At 45.4% G+C, this 17,071-nt stretch overlaps 1 protein-coding gene across 6 annotated transcripts in view; it reads right to left on the reverse strand.

The window, feature by feature from the left end:
• Positions 1–17,071, reverse strand: part of LRRC27 (leucine rich repeat containing 27) — a 68,064-nt gene that overhangs the window by 6,802 nt on the left and 44,191 nt on the right. For all 6 annotated transcript variants that reach the window (XR_013485133.1, XM_020973078.2, XM_020973082.2 and 3 more), the window contains one exon: positions 14,972–15,068. Coding sequence is in view for 5 of the 6 variants with exons in the window: in XM_020973078.2 (XP_020828737.1) it covers positions 14,972–15,068 (97 nt within the window). In the remaining variant the exon portion in view is untranslated. The remainder of the gene's footprint in view (positions 1–14,971; positions 15,069–17,071) is intronic.

Below are 17,071 nucleotides of genomic sequence, written 5' to 3' on the forward strand. Positions count from 1 at the left end.
TTTCCACTTTTCCCAGCAGTTTTTGTCAAATAATGAGTTTTCACCCCAAAAGCTTGGATCTTCAGGGTTATCAAACATTAAATTAGTATGGCTCTTTGCTACAAAGTATTGTGTGCTTCATCTGTTTCACTGATCCAACGCTATTTCTTAGCCAGTTCACCAAGTAGTTTTGACGACTGCTGCTTTATAATACAGTTTTGAGATGTGGTACGGCTAGGTCACCTTCCTTTACATTTTTTCTCATTGATTTCCTTGATATTTTGGACCTTTCATTCTTCCAGATGAATTTGTTATTTTTTTCCTACCTTTAAAAAATAATTTTTGGTAGTTTTGAGTGATATGGCACTGAACACGTAGAATTGTGATTTCATTATATTAGCTCAGCCTACCCATGAGCAATGAATGTTTTTTCAGTTCTTGAGATCTGACTTTATTTGTGTGAAAAGTGTTTTGTAATTGTTCATCTAGTTCCTGGGTTTGTCTTGGCAGGTAGATTCCCAAGTATTTTATATTGTCTATGATTATTTTAAATGGAATTTCTCTTTCTATCTCTTCCTGCTGGATTTGTTGGTAATATTAAAAAACGCTGATGATTTATATGGGTTTATTTTATATGTCGCAACTTTGCTAAAGTTAATTATTCTTACTTGATTCTCTAAGGACACCATCATTTCATCTGCAAAGAGTGACAGCTCTTTTTCCTCACTGCCTAATTCCTTCAATTTCTTTTTCTTCTCTTATTGCTAGAGCTAGCAAGAAATAGGAATTTTCAGATTAAACATTTATGAGCTCTTGCAATTAAACACTCACATTTGTTGTTGAAGACAGCTAAAAATAACCCATCAGATTTCTCTGAATGATACCCCATCAGCACCAGCTTGAGAACTCTACAAGGAGGAGACCAGAGCCTGAAGGATTGGGGAGGGCTCTGTCGTTGCTTCACTTATTCAACATTTTTAACGTACAACTCTAGACACGGTTCAGGAATACAGCCACGAAGCCAAAAGCCAGCAAACACAGAGATCACCAGACTCCCGTGGGTTTTCGTTGTTAGTGATGTCCACTTTGCCACAGAGAGGATGGAATTTCATCACAGGATGGACCTACAGCCTTTTCGCGACAGGGGCCTGAGGCCCAAAGAAGGCCTGGCCTGAAGCCCCCCAGCTTACTGGCACGCCCTGTACCCTCTAGGAGTGGGGTGGGGTTTGAGCTGGAACGGAACCCAGCAGGAAAATGACCAGGTCAGTCTGGCTGTTGAAGGGCTTTCTTCAACGCTGGTGCAGTAACTTGATTCTGACATTCCAGGGCATAATTGCCCAGTGGTGACCCCACAAAAATCCTTGACTATTCCAAGAGAGATCAGACAACTTCTTTTAGTTAGAAAAGGAAGCATTAGCCAGTGTGCCTGCTTGTCTTAGGAAAACCATGAGAAAAAGTCCATGGGAGTTCATGGGCCCTACAATAAGTGTACATTCAAGGTAGGTCAGTCCATGTTTCTCTGTTAACTGGCCCAATGCCCATTAAAGTTCAACCTTGGCTTTCAGAGGCTTTGTCAGTGACACAAGCCACGTGACCCAGAAACGTCCCCCTGCAGAAGGTGGGATCTGAGAACTGAGGGGAGTCAGGGAAACTAGGAGGAGGAGGAGCAGAGGAGGAAGAGCCTTCCAGGCATGGGGGATGGCCAGAGAGAACTCCCAGAACCATGAGACGGAGGGTCTCGTGCATGGAGCAGCCAGGAGGCTGGTGCAGCTGGACGGAAGAAAGCAAGGTGTAAGAAGCCTGGGAATGGAGGAGGGGGCCAGGCCACAACAGGCTTGGGATGCCAAGCAGAACACTCTGCATTTGTACTTGGAGGCAAAGGGGAGCCCCTGGAATTCACTGAATGTGTGTGTGTGTGTGTGTGTGTGTGTGTGTGTGTGCAACGTGATCACACCTTCATGTGGGGAAGATTACTTGGGCAGCTGAGTGAAGGATGGACTGGAATGGGGAGGTGAGGCAGGCAGGACAAGCAGAAGGTGAATCCTAACTCCAGGAGGAGTCCCAAGGTCTGGACAGCTGCATGGTCAGCTCCTTGCTTGGTCTCCTGGCCGCATCAGGCCCCTGGTCTGCGTAACCGCCTCCCTCTTCTCCACCTTGTCTTGTCCTGAGATGGGAGAGTCAATCCCTTTAACCCCGCTGGTGTCTGAGACCCCCTCCCGAGTGTTCCCCAAGTCTGGCCCAATCTTTCTGGGGCTGGGGACAAACGCATGCACGATGTTCATCGGCCCCTTCCGGTTCCCCTCGTGCCCCTGGCAGCCAGGGCTAGGGCCACACAAACTGGCTTGAAGCGTCATTACATTTCATGGAAATTGACTCGAGCAGCTAGCAGCCTTACGCGTGGCAACCGCGTCCATCTGCTCATCACACTTCCGAGCACAAGCTCCAGCTCTACCTGAGGGATGTTTCTACTCTCAGGGTTGATTTCATCTCAGCACTCACTGTCCGCCCCCAGCAAACTCTCCTTCTAGACTTCCCTGTTTCAGTGCTTGGAATCACAGAATTTAAGATTTGCCATGTGGTCCACTTCATTAAAGAAAGGCTCCCCAGTGTCACATGCCCATCCAATGGTCATTCAGCTTCTGCTGGGAGTCCTGTAAGGCGGGGGAACTCACCACCTGAAGAAGAAGCCCACCCCACTTTGGGACAGCTCTCACTGAGAGATTCTCCCAACACAAAGTGGTTTGCTTCTTCTCAGCTCCCATCCACTGGTTCTGGTTCTGGCTCCAAATAGAAAATTTCTAATCCTCCCTCCATATGACAGCCTTTCAAGTACTTGACAGCAGATACTGTGTCCCACTGAATCTTCTCTTCCCTAGAATAAACAAACATCAGAGTCTCAAGACCTTTCCAATTCTGGTCAACCTCTTCTGGACACGGCACTCCAGACGGTGTCACCTCCTTACACCTCGCACCCAGAGCTGAACACGGCACTGCAGACGGTGTCACCTCCTCACACCTGGTGCCCAGAGCTGAACATGGCACTCTAGACGGTGTCACCTCCCTATATAATGTCCTTCTCAGACCTCGCACCCAGAGCTGAAAACGACACTCCAGACAGCGTCGCCTCCTTACACAATGTTCTTCTCAGATCTGATGCTCACTCCAGAGGAGATGTCCCGAGGGCCGATCGTCACCTCCATATACACAGGAGCTCTGCCTCTCTGAAGGTAGCCCAGGATTGCAGCTGCTTTGTTCCGAGCTTAGAGTCAGTCATGCCTTCAGTTCTTTTTTCAAATGACAGTGGTCTCTCTGTGTCTCCCTCATCTTATTTCCAAATCGATTTTTTTTCCCACCCAAGTGCAAGATTTTACATTTATTCCTATGCCATTTTCCTAGACTCAACCTGCTGCTGTAGCCTGTGGAGATCCTTTCAGATGCTGACTCTGTCATCTGATATGTTTGCTTTGCATCATCTGTCTATCCCTTTATCCAGGACATTGATAAGTGTTATTAAGCGGCCGACGGCCAAGCCCAGGCTCTTCCCCTGCAGATCTCCTGCCACAACAACTACTCTGAGTCTCACTGCTACCAACTGTATGGTTGCCCAGTACACCTCTCTTCACAAAAACAAGAGAAATTTACTGAGAGCTTGGCTAATGTCCAGGTAAGCTCTCTCAGCAGCATTTCCCTTATCTACTGGCGTGGTCATCAGATCAAGAGTCAGTGTGTTTAGTCTGGCCCAACTTGTTCTGGATGAAGCCGCCATGCTGGCTTTCTGTCACCACGCTTCCCCTCTCCAGACATTCAATGATGACTGGAAGCAGCACCGTGCTTATCGGCCCAGAGTCTACAGACTGCTGTCTTCCATTTTTTGAAGATGGGGGCATTTGTTCTCCTCCAGTCACGAGGCACTTCTCCTGCTTCCCTGCTCTTTTCTACGTAGCTGCTAGCGTGTCAGTGACCACATCTCTCAGGACTCGACGATGTGGTCCATCTAGGTCAGGCATCCTCTCTTACGTTCTCTGTTGGTCCTTTTTATTGTCTTTACATATCGATGTAAAGGTCATTCTCCTGGATGGAGGGGAGAGGAACAAAGCAAGGCCTGAGCAGCAACGTCTTCTCCACGGTCATGCGTCCTTGCACCCCCCCAACCCAAGCAAAAGCCCCTCTCTTCTTGATCCTCTTTTCCTCCCAATGTAGGCCGCCATTTTGTGATCCACAGGAGCCTCCCTGGCTGGCTCCTGCTCATCCTGGGCTTCTGTACACCCCACACTACCTTTGCACGGCCTGCCATGCTCTGTGCCATCTCCCGCACATTTCTTTTTAAAGTCCAGGCTGACCACTGAGCTCTCGGTGTGCCCACATCTATCCCTTCAGACAAATCCCATTCTTCTTCTTCATTGGAATGGTTTCCTTTTGTGTCTTCAGAATTTACCTTGGAACATCTACTGACCTCTTGGGCCAGCTCTCCTTGAAGCATTTAGTACATGGGGTTCCTTCTATTTTTCCTCTCGAAGTGACTTGCGCCAAACCTGGGGAGTGCCTCAGATCATGCCCAGATGCACTCTCCCTCTCTATCACAATCTCTAAGATGGCGTGTGGCCGCTTTCCCTCCCTCATCTCCCTGGTTTCCCAGAGTCTTGGAAGGGCTTCCTCTAAGATATTTTCACACCTCGGCCCATTCCAGTTGAGTGTCGACTCTGGAAAGCACACTGCGTATGCACTTTGTGGGGCATGTGACTCCTGACTGGCGGAGAGGCACCTCTGGGCTGGGATACTGTGGAAGGCAGAACCACTGGAGGACTCCAGGAGCTGTTACTATGCACATATCGTGTGCTCAGTGCCAGGAACACAGATACGAGCAGAAAGAAAGACAAGCCCAGTCCAGGCAGATTCGATTCTAACAGGGGAAAACGATACATGGAAGGGAGATGGGAAGAGTGAGGGACTGGGCGGGTGAGGGAGGTATTGTAAAGAAAGCTGGAGAGAATCAGGGCGTGTCTGAGGTGGCCAGGGCCTACTCCCTGAGATGGAGGGAGGGGCCGCAGAGGCAGGGTCCTTTCCAGGAGTGAGCGCAGAGGGGCTGGGCTGGGGGTCTGTGAAGCGAGGCCGGGGGGCACTTGTGAGACAAGTGCAGACTCTGAGCAGCTACACAGGCCCACCAAGGGTGTTCCCTCTTGCTCTCCTTTGCACCCTGGCAGCTCCCTGACTCTTGGGCATCTTGGGTCCCTTCCAGTCTGACCTCTCCAACTTCTGTCTGACGTCCTTGCTGTTCAGTAGTGTCCAACTCTTCGTGACCCCAGTTGGGGTTTTCCTGGCAGAAATCCTGGAGGGGTTGGCCATCCCCTTCTCCAGCTCATTTTACAGTTGAGGAAACTGAGGCAGACAGGGTGAAGTGACTCGCCCAAGGTCACCCAGCTGGGAAGTGCCTGAGGCTGGATTTGAACTCAAGAAGCTGTGTCTTCCTGCCTCCAGGCTCAGCTCAGTCCACTGCAGCACCACCTATGCGCGTGCGCTGTATGTACCATCTTCTACTTGTGACGCTTTTCTGTATAACCCAACCGTAGTGAGAGGAAGCTAGGCTGGAGATACTAAGCTAGGACCAGGAGCTGAGCATTACTGTGGCTAGAGTCCTCTGTCTGGATGGCCCACAGGCCTCACAAACTCATGTCGAAAGCTGAATCCAGAGACTCTCCCCCTCCCAGTTCTGGAGGAGTCTGAGCCTGTTCTCCCCAGAGACCAAGGTGGTAGAGAGGAGTCTGCCTTCTGGGGCTGGAGGAAGGGAAATGTCCTTTCTGTTTTTCCTCCATCCTTGAAGTAAATATCCCTTTGTAAACTCTAACTAACATTAAATGGTTAAAGAGAACTAGGCACTAGTCGCTGGGGCAAAGAGGAAGGGGACACAGGCATGTGAGCCAAAGAGAAAGACCCTGGGCCTCTCAGGGGCACCCCTAGGCTCCCTAGGTAAGATGGACCTGGTCTGGCTTGGGCTGAGAGAGGGCCAGAGAGCTCACGGACCACCCAGACATCTTGTGCTCACCACACCTTGGGAAAGAAAGCTGGCCAGTAGTGGGCCATACTCACTTGATTTTGAGAAAGAGATGTTAAAGGGTTCTGTCTGACCTGTAATTCCACACAGGAATTTAGGGTTAGGGTCCAACTCCAGGAGGGTGGATGAGGGTGGGAAAAAAGGAGTTGTCTAAAAAGACTGATGTGGACTCATAGGGAGCATCCCCGGTCTGGTCCTTCTCTGAACCTTCTGAAATCTGTTTCCCCAAACTGCTGTTACTGTGTACAGTGTTCTCCTGGTTCTGCCCACTTCACTGTGCATCAGCTCATAGAAGTCATCCCAGGGTTTTCTGAAATGACCCTCTTCACCATTCCTTAAAGCACAATAACATTCTGTCACAGTCATTCCCCAGATGATGGGCATCCCTTCGGTGTCCAGTTCTTGGCCACCACAAAAAGAGCTACCACACATGTTTTTGTATAAAAAGGTCCTTTTCCTTTTATCTCTTTGGGAGACAGACCTAGTGCTGGTATGGAGAGGTCAAAGAGTATTCATAGTTTGATGGCCCTTTGCACATAATTCCAAGGGTGCTCGGATCAGTTCACAGCCCCACCAAGTGCACCAGTGTCCCCATTTTTCCACGTTCTCTCCAGCATTTATCGTTTTCCTTTTCTGTAATGTTAGCCAACCTGACAGATGTGAGGTGGTATCTCACAGTTGTTTTAATTGGCATTTCTCTAATTGTTATTAGTGATTTAGAGCATTTTTTCATGTGATGATTGGTAGCTTTCTGTTTATAAACTGCCTGTTTATATCCTTTGATATCCTTTATATTCTTGGGCCATTTATCAGCTGGGGAATGGTTTTTATTTTGATGAATTTGGCTTAATTTCCTATTTGAGAAATGAGACCTTTATCAGAAAAACTTTCTGTAAAATCCCCCCTCCCCCCATTTACTGCTTTCCTTCTCATTTTGGCTGCATTGGCTTGGTTTGTGCTAAATCTTTTAAATTTCATCTAATTAAAATTGCACATTTTACTTCCCATGATCCTCTTTATCTCGTTTGGTCATGAACTCTTCTCTTATCCATTTGATATGACACGTAATTCCACCCCCTCCCCCATTCCCCTAATTTGCTTATCATTTTGAGCTCCTCTCGGTACACAATGTGAGGTGTTGGTCTACGCCTTATTTCTGCCAAACTGCTTTCCAGTTTCCCCAGATATTTTTGTCAAATAGCGAGTTCTTTCCCCAGCCACTGGGACCTTTGGACTTGACATATAAAATACGTCATTTGTTTCTGAATATTGTGTACCTACTCTCTTGCACTGATCCACTGCTTTATTTCTTAGCCAATGCCAGATTATTTTGATGATGACTGCTTTATAATACATTTGGACATCACTTTTCCATATTGATTCTCTTGATATTCATGACCTTTTGTTCCTCCAGATCAATCTTATTACAATTTTTTTTCTAGCTCTGCAAAATAATTTTTTGGTAGTTTGATTGCAATGTCACTAAAGTAAATTATTCACGCCTGCGCGTGTCTTGGAAGGTAGACTCCCAAGTATTTTACACCGTCTGCCATTATTCCAAATGGATTTTCTTTTTCCTTCTCTTCCTGCTAGACTTTGTTGACAATACATCGAGATGCTGATGATTTATTTGGGCTTATTTTATATCTTGCAAATTTGCTAAAGTTTGCTTGTGGTTTCAGCGAGTTTTTTAGTTGATTATCTATGGTTTTATTATGCATACTATCCTATTTTGTTTCCCTGCTGCCTAGTCATATTGCCTTTTTCTTGTCATATTGCTATTGCTAGCATTTCTAGCACAAAACTGAGTAACAGTAGTGATACTGGGCATCCTTGCTTCACCCCTGATCTTACTGGGAAGGCTTCTAGCTTATCCCCCTTACAGATAATGTTTGCTAATGGTTTTTGATACTACTTATCAGTTTAAGAAAAGCTCCATTAATTCTTATGCTTTCTAGTGCTTTTAAGAGGAATAGGTGTTGTATTTTGTCAAAAGCCTTTTCTGAATCTTTTGATATAATCAAATGATTTTTGCTGTTTTTTTTATTATTGATATGGTCAATTATACTGATAGTTTTCCTACTATTGAACCAGCCCTGCATTCCTGGTATACATTTAACCTTGTCACTGTGTTAGCTTTGTGATACATTGCTGTAATCTCCAAGTCTTACATAAATATTCACTAGGGGAAGTTGGTCTATAGCTTTTTTTTTTTTGTAATTTGTTTTTGATTTTCCTGGTTTAGGTATATGTCATAGAGAAAATTTGGTAGGACTCCTTCTTGACCAATTTTTCCACACAGTTTATATAACATTGCAATTAAATGTTTGGTAGAATTAATTTGTAAATCTATCTGGTCCTGGTTTTTTTTTTTCTTAGAGAACTCAGTTATGGCTTGTTCAATTTCTTTTTCTAAGACAGGGTTATTTAAGTTTTCTACTTCCTCTTTGGATATTCTGGGCAGTTTATACTTTGGTAAATCTTCATCCATTTTATTTAGATCGTCAGTTTCACTGGAATATAATGGAGCAAAAGAACTCCTAACAATTGCTTCAATTTCATCTTTGTTGACTGTCAATTCACCCTTTGTATTTTTGAGTGTGGTGATTGGGTTTTCTTCTATCTTTTAGTGGATGGTTTATTTTTTCCCCCCATAAAACTAGCTCCTAATTTTATTTATTAGTTCAATACATTTTTTTTACATTAAAATCTCTCCTTTAATTTTCAGGATTTCTATTTTAGGGAGTTTAAATTTGTTCTTTTACTAGTGGTTTTAGTTGTATACTCAATTCATTGATCTACTCTCTCTCTATTTTATTTATTTATTTTGTGCTAGGCAATAAGGTTAAGTGACTGGCCCAGGGTCACACAGGTAGTAAGTCTTATGTGTCTGAGGCTAGATGTGAACTCAGGTCCTCCTGATTCCAGGGCTGGTGCTCTATCCGTTGTGCCACCTACCGGCCCCTCCCCCCCCTTTTACAATGTAAACCTTTAGAGATATACGTTTCCCTCTAAGTACTGCTTTGGCTGCATCCCACAAATTCTGATATGTTGTCTCATTGTTGGCATTATCTTTAATGAAATTATGTTTTCTCTGATTTGTTCTTTGATCCACTCATTCTTTTTTTTTTTTTACTAGGCAATTGGGTTAAGTGACTTGCCCAGGGTCACACAGCTAGTAAGTGTCAAGTGTCTGAGGTTGGATTTGAACTTAGGTTCTCCTGACTTCAGGGCTGGTGCTCTATCCTCTATGCCACCTAGCTGCCCCTGATCCACTCATTCTTTAGGATTAGAATACTTTCCAATTAATTTTTAGTCTATGTTCCTTAGGCCCTTTATGTGTAATTTTTATTGCCTTATAGTCTAAAAGGTGCAGTTATTATTTTTGCATTTGTTTGTAAGTTTTTTATACCCTAATATATGATCAATTTTTGTGAAGGTGTCATGCATACTCCTTTCAATTCCCATTTAATGTTCTCCGGAGATTTACCATATCTAAGCATTCTAAAATTCTATTCATCTCCTCAACTTCTTTCTTATTTACTTTATGGTTAGATTCGTCTAGTGCTGAGAGGGGTAAATTGAGGTCCCCCACCAGCATAGTTTTACTGTCTACTTCCTCTTATAATTCATTTAACCTTTCCTTCAAGAATTTGGATGCTATGCCATTTGGGGTATATGTGTTCAGTATTGCTATTATTTTATTATCCATGTTACATTTTAGTAAAATATAGTTTCCCTGATTATTCCTTTTAATTAGGTTTATTTTTGTTTTTGCTCTGCCTGAGATCATGATTGCTACTCCTTCCTTTTTTCACTTCAGCTATAGCACAATAGATTCTGCTCTAGTCCCTTACCTGAACTCTATGTGTGTCTCTTGTAAACAACAAATGGCTGGATTCTGCTTTCCTATCCATTCTGCTACCTGCTTTCGCCCCTTTCCCAGTCTCTCTCCTACTTCAGGGCACCATCACCTCTCACCTAGGTTGCTGATGAATTTTCTCATCACTGGTCTCTGTGCTTTAAATCTTTGTCTTCTCCAATTTGTCCTCTACATGACTGCCAAATTGATGCTCCTAAAACTACATCATCCCCTACTGAAAAACCTTCTGTGTCTCCCTACTGCCCCTTATTGAAACACAGACTCCTTAGCTTGGAATTTAAGTCTCTCTACAGCCTGGTACAGCGGTTCCCAAAGTAGGCAATACCACCCCCTAGGGGCGCTAGAAAGATCGGGGGGCAGTAGTAACCTCGGGTGCAACTGGGGGATATTGAATAAAAATAAAGGAAAGAAGAGAAGAAAATTTTGAAAAACTTTGTACGTGTTTCATCTGTCGTGTAACAGAGTTAAAGTCGTAGCGATTACATTATTTTCCAAATAAATGCACAAAATGCAAGTCATAATCAATCAGCACTCAAGTCTACTGACAGGTCTTAACAAGCAAGTGTCGGCAGGAGAGTATATCATGCATCAGCAGGAATATATGCATGTAATGACTTGTTTACAATATGATACTATAAGGTTACATGATGCAATATTGCATCATCAAAATGTCAATGCAGGAAAAAACCCACAAACTTACAGCAAGTTATTAAATTTAAGATGTGTCATTTAAAAAAAATATTTTTTTAAATGATGCAAATTTTTAAAAACTATTAAAGGGTTAAAGAAAGTAGATTTACAGGGAGATGCCAAGTAATTTTTTTTAAAAGGGGGCGGCAGGCCGAATAAGTTTGGGAACCTCTGGTACCTACCCATCTTTCTAGTCTAATTTCACACCACTTCCTTAACACAGTCTTTGCTGTAGTCTAATTGTCCTGCTGGCTGTCTCCTGTATGTGGTGTGCCTTTTCATGGGTGATGGTGCCCCATGTCTGGAGGGCATCCCTCCCTCCCTCTGCCTCTTGTCATACCTGGCTTCATTCAAAGCGTAGTTCAGGTGCCTCCTCTTAGACAAGGCCCTTCCTTACATCCCCAGCTGTTAATGCTCCCTCCCCTCCATCTCTCTGCATTAATCGGCCCTTCACACGCTGTTGCGTGTGAAAGCAGAATCCAGCCATTTGTTGTTTACAAGAGACACACATAAAGTTCAGGTAAGGGACTAGAGCAGAATCTATTGTGCTACAGCTGAAGTGAAAAAAGGAAGGAGTAGCAATCATGATCTCAGGCAGAGCAAAAACAAAAATAAACCTAATTAAAAGGAATAATCAGGGAAACTATATTTTACTGGGAGAAGGGGGCTCTGACGCCCCTCTGTTACATGATGATGGACTCTGAGGGGAGAGAGAAACGAGGGGCAGGGCACCAACAAGACGCTGCTGTTAGGGCAAACACATTTCTGAAAAATTATTCGTCATTCCACAAGTTGCTCAGTCAAAACTTGAATGGGCACCCAGGAGGAGAAACGTCTCTTCTTTGGTACCTCACTCTCCCCCACCCCCCTTCTTGATATTTGGGATAAATCACCAAGCACTAGTGCTCTCATTCTACACAAACTGGAGAAGAAACTGAGTTATGCTGCTTTGCTCCCACAAAGCATCAGTGGCACACCCAAGTGGGTTCAATGTGGCCCAGACAGCCTTCATCATGAAGCCTGTGCTTTCATCACCAAGGAAGCCAATAGGACAGCATCCCGTCTACTGCCTGTGTTTCCTCTAACTCACATCGGCCAGGAGCCCAAGATGCCAGAAGCGATGGAATAAGCAAATGTGCTCTCCTACAGGAGATCAAGCCCAGTGGCCAGAGGGAAGGCATCAGGCCAAGCTTCCAGACCCATTACTCCTCTCCAACATGAATGTTCCTTGGCTACGGTGCTGAAGGCAGAAGAGCCTCCTTAACACAAGGGGCCAGAAGGAAAGGCACCACCATCAGCACTGTCTGTGAGCTGAAGTGGGTAAGCACCTGGAGGGTGGCCTGTCTGGTCTGATTTGTCTCCCCCATGCTTAGCACAGGGCCTCGTAAAAACAGTACCCATAGCAATCGTCATCATCATCATAACTAGTGTTTGTATGGGCCCTAAGGGCCACAAAGCACTTCATAAATGTCTCATTTGATCCTCACAACACACTGGGAGACAGGTGTATTTTGCAGATGAAGAAACCGCAGCAAGCAAAGGTTAGATGACTTGCAAAGGGTCACACAGCTAGTGAAGCATCCTCAGGGCGATTTCAACTCAGGACTTCCTTTCTCCCGCTGCACCACCTGCACACAGCAGTGGCTTAACAAATGCTTGTTGCATTGAAAGCTGCTGGACTGAAAAAGTGTGTTTGCAATTCTAAACATACAGCGCTCATTCCAAAAGACCATTCCAGGGCGTGTCTCCCAGCCTTTAGAACCTTGTGGCTCTCCAAAGGATGGGGATGAAAATGGGAGCCCGCCATGGGAAACTCTCCCCTACTTTCCCCGAGCTTCCTGGGGTTGCCTGATGCCTGTTTGAAAAGTACTGAATGTCTTCCTCAGTACCTCCCTTCCTCCAATTAATTTAAGATTAAATGTTACCATCAATGATTATAAAATCCTAATTTGATTTGGTCAAAACTTTGTTTTGAAACTAAATCATAATAAGCTTTCATTTACGGTGAGATGCATTCTCCTATGAGGATAACTGTGGTAAATCAGGGAAAGCTGAGTTAAAATCCAGTCTCAGAAGTTTATTAGCTGGGTGACCTTAAACAAGTTACTTCACCTCTGCTCACCTCAGTATGCCAATCTGTAAAGGGGATAATAGAAATAACATTCACCTGCAAGGGGGAGGTGGGTGAGGATCAGAAAATGAAATGATAATGACTGTGAGGTGCTCAAAACGGTGACTGATGGGAGCTCTCTGTCATGACTCTCTTTTCTTGAACTGAATGTAAGGATGCTATACTGGGTCTTAGATATGACTGGTTGAAGGCCAAAGTCCATAAGAGGAATGATTTTCTTTGTCAGATAATCTGGAAGCACCTCCAGCTGAACTGGTGCCCCTGGCCTGCTAAGACTTTGTGTGTGTTATCTAAACTTTTCTTCTTATATTGTGAAATTTGGGAAAACATTGCATCTGAAGTGCTGTGAGAAAAGTCACTTCTCTTTTAATTTGGATGCTGTTATAGTACAAATTCAGCTGTGATAGAACGTGGTCCAAATGTCTGAAGATGGTTAAATATGTAATTATGTTTTACTTTTAAGTAATAATAATAATAATAATAAATAATAATAATAATAATAATAATTTACTGTTTAAAGAAAAAGAGCAAAGACCCCTCAAATGATCCTGCTCTGTGAGGTCCCTTGAGACTTTTCTACTTTGGCAAGGCTCAGAAGATTTCATCAGCTCTGCTGGCAGCATGTGATAAAACTCTGACCAACTCCCAGCCAGAATGGGGAAACTCACTGGTTTGCTTACAGTAAAGAGTTTTTATCTGAGATCATTTGATCAACAGTTGTGAAAACGATGCAATTGTACCTGTTCATGGTCTGTAGTGATGCTAGTCTTTGAGCCAACTTAGTACCAACAGATCTTGGCTTAGAAGATTTCAATCTTGCTTTTGGGGCAAGATTAGTGATGACGAGATGAACCCCACACCATCTCTGCTAATACTAAAGAGACAGAAGGGCTCCTTCTCCGAGTCAGGCCCTCCCAGATCCTTTTTCTGACTCTTCCTTCGGCCTGTCCATAGCAGACGCCAGGGTTCAGCTGAAGACGGAAAGAGTGAGGGTTTGCACAAACAGGAATTCTCCAAAGCTTCAGGTGAATCATGGATTCCTAATCAGATACTCTCTTAGAGCTCTGCTGTTGGTGGAATCAGAACCCTGAGGTTTGAGCTAGTTTTCACCACATGAGCTAGTTACTGGAAGGCCAAATTTAAGCGGTTGTCCTAAGCTGGGCAGATTTTAGCGGAATTCTCTAGAACTCAGAGAAGCAAATCTCCTGTAGAAGCCCCTTCAGGGCTGCCCTGAGGATGAGCCCTGTTCCAGACCATCCCAGGGAAGGCCTTTCCAGGGACCCAACGATACCCGGGACACGTGGGACTCAAGGTGGAGCACGCTGATTCAACACACACTGGGAACGGGTTACCAGGCTACCAGGACACGATGTTACTTAATCCTGACGACCATGGCTGTATCACTGTGACTTTTTGTTTCGGGATCTGTATGTCTGCTGCGTTTTGTTGGCTGCCTTGGTGACATGGAAGATGAGCCCGTGGTGAGCTCTCTAAGCAGTTTGGTCTGCGGCCTATAGAGTGCGGTATATGCCTTCCTGGCTGTGCCTCTCACCCCACCTCTTGGATGCCCCTCACGCAACCTACCATTTTGTCCAGAAATCTCGGCTAACGCATTTCGATAAGTGATCTTGGGGGTTGGAAAGCCCAGGATCAAAGCGGGGAATGTTACATTGAAAATGAGCATTAATGACTCCATTTTGTCTTCTACCCCCAATTCTGTGAAGTTTCAAACTGATTTTGGAGATGGCGCCACTGATTCACCAGACCACAAGAACGCCTCACCTGAACGTCTCCAGATCCCTTGAACCAATGAGAAGCCAGGTGTTTTAATCCCTACATCCTGTTTTTGATTCCCTCCAAATTTTATGTTCATGAGGAGAAACCAAACTCCTGGGTCCTTGGCTACTAAGACCTGGGCTTAAGACCTTAGCCCTGGTTTGTTTCGCAGTCATATGCATTGCCAAAAAAATAGTCTGGATGAAACTCAGTTTCTTTTTCTTTTTCCCTCTGGAACCGTGGGTAACCTGACGACTCAGGTCTCCCTGCTTCTGGGTCCAGCAGCTATCGCCGGAGCCACTGCAGTCCCGGGGGCTGAGCTGATGGGCCCGGGGTCACTGGGAAAGCAGGGGTGCCAGACGGGTCTCTGGACTCCAGGAGCAGTGCTCTTCCCCCAGGAGACTGCCACAGTCTGTCTTTCTACGCGGCCCTACACCAGAACTCCTCAGACCTGGCAACGTACCGTGTGCTTTGGGGGATGCTGCGCATTCCTGAGGAGCTCCTTCTCTTTCCTCATTGCGTCGGCCTGCTCCCGCCATTTCTGCAGCATTTTCTTGTCTCTGGAAAAAACATACGCATTGTAAATGACAGATCAAAGCACTTTAAATTAAATTAATGTTATGGGGGGCTTTCCTTTGGAGTCTGACTCTCTGTGACCCCATCTGGGGTTTTCTTGGCAAAGATTCTGGAGCAGTTTGCCATTTTCTTCTCCAGCTCATTTTACAGAGGAGGCAACTAAGGCAAACAAGGTAAAATGACCTGCCCAAGGTCACACAGCTAGGAAGGGTCTGAGGCTGGATTTGAACTCAGGAATGAGTTCCAGGCCCAGAGCTCTATCCATGGCGCCACCTAGCTGTCCATATTTAAAGCTCATCAAGCCATTTTAGACGATACCTTGGCCATAAGCCACTGAGTATAGGCCACTACTATTATCAGAATGAGAGCAAAGTCTTACTCCTCTCCTAAGTTGGAGCAGGGATACCTGACTTGGTTCTGAGACCCTGATCCACCAAAAGTGGTCACTATTGAAAAACAACTGAACACTGGCATGGACCGGTTCTACAGGAAGTGTCAAAAGCGTACTTTTCCCACACAGGGTTGGGGGGAGGTCCTTAGGGCACAGCCCAGTGTGTCTCTGAAGGGCTCGTGAATCCAGTGCTGAAGAGACCACAGATTTTGGGGCACTCGCCTACCCAAATATAAAAACCTGTTCAGGTCACCTGAGGGAGTCCTGGCCAGATGTGAGAACCAGAGGCAGAGAGGGGGGTTCGCCAGCACAGCCTCCCAACAAATCCAGACATCCCTGGCAGGAGGAAGAGTAGGGAGCGTGCCTGCTGGGCAGGAGGCCAGTGCCAGGCCCTCGGGCAGCCAAAGGCATCACAGAATGAAATAAAAACAGGTGAGTGGAGGCAGAAACAATGTAAAGGGAAGGAAGAATGGCCCAGGAAGTACTGGGGTTCATCTGGTTCTTGTTTACAAAGGGCATCACTAATTCTGCAGGGGAAGCCAATGCTGGAGGAATGGAAAGCTGAAGGACATTCTGCAGCTGCCAATCAACTTACATCAAGAAGTATTTGTTATTTCACAAGGAGAAATCTTTCCAAGGAGGAGGAAAGAGAATAAGGCTGAAAATGAGAGGCATGGGTAAGTGAAGTACAGGAAGGAAGGAAGGAAGGAAGGAAGGTAGGAATGGAGGGAGGGAGGAAGAGAGGGAGGGAGGGAAGAAGAGAAGGAGGAAAGGGAGGGATGGAAGGAAAGAGGGAAGGGAGGGAGGAAAGAAGGGAACATGGGAAGGGAGGGAGGGAGGGAAGAAGGGAAGAAAGGAAGGAGGGAGGGAGAGAAGGAAGGAAGGAAGGAAGGAAGGAAGGAAGGAAGGAAGGAAGGAAGGAAGGAAGGAAGGAAGGAAGGAAGGAAGGAAAGAAGGATGGACCACAGTTGCTGGAACCATGAACTGATCCACCCATTTTGGAGAGCTATCTGGAATTATCCCCAAAGAGTTATTAAAGTGTATATACCCTTTGGTCCAGCAATACTACTATCGGGTTTGATGATCAGGGAAAAAGGAGAAGAACCTACATGTTGTAAAACATTTAGAGCAGCATTCTTGGTTGTGGCAAAGAACTGGAAATCTCAGGGGAGTCCGTCTGTTGGGGAATGGCTGAGCATGCTGGGGGACATGATTGTGATGGAGGGCTGCTGTGCTGTAAGAAATGATGAGCTCGATGAGCTTAGAAACACATGGAAAGACTCCCGTGAAATACTGAAGAGTGCAATGAGCAGAACCAAAAGAATGCTGTACACAATAAGGGCAGTATTGTTCTAGGATCAACTTTGAGCAACCAAGTCACTTTGACTATTACCAATACCCAAATTCACCACAAGGGACCCAGGAAGGAAGACGCTGTCTGCACGCCGAGAAAGAACCGGCAAAGAGATGCACAGAATGCATTTGATCCAGTGAGGAAGAAGGCACCTGCAAGGCTCTCATGAAGCAAGGTGTCTCCTGCGTACACTTACAAATAATTCAAGATTGTCTGAGAGATGGAACACCACAAATATGCCT

Source organism: Phascolarctos cinereus, unplaced genomic scaffold (assembly GCF_003287225.1).
Source record: "Phascolarctos cinereus isolate Bilbo 61053 unplaced genomic scaffold, phaCin_HiC Scaffold_3;HRSCAF=262, whole genome shotgun sequence".
In the NCBI taxonomy this organism is placed as follows: domain Eukaryota; kingdom Metazoa; phylum Chordata; class Mammalia; order Diprotodontia; family Phascolarctidae; genus Phascolarctos; species Phascolarctos cinereus.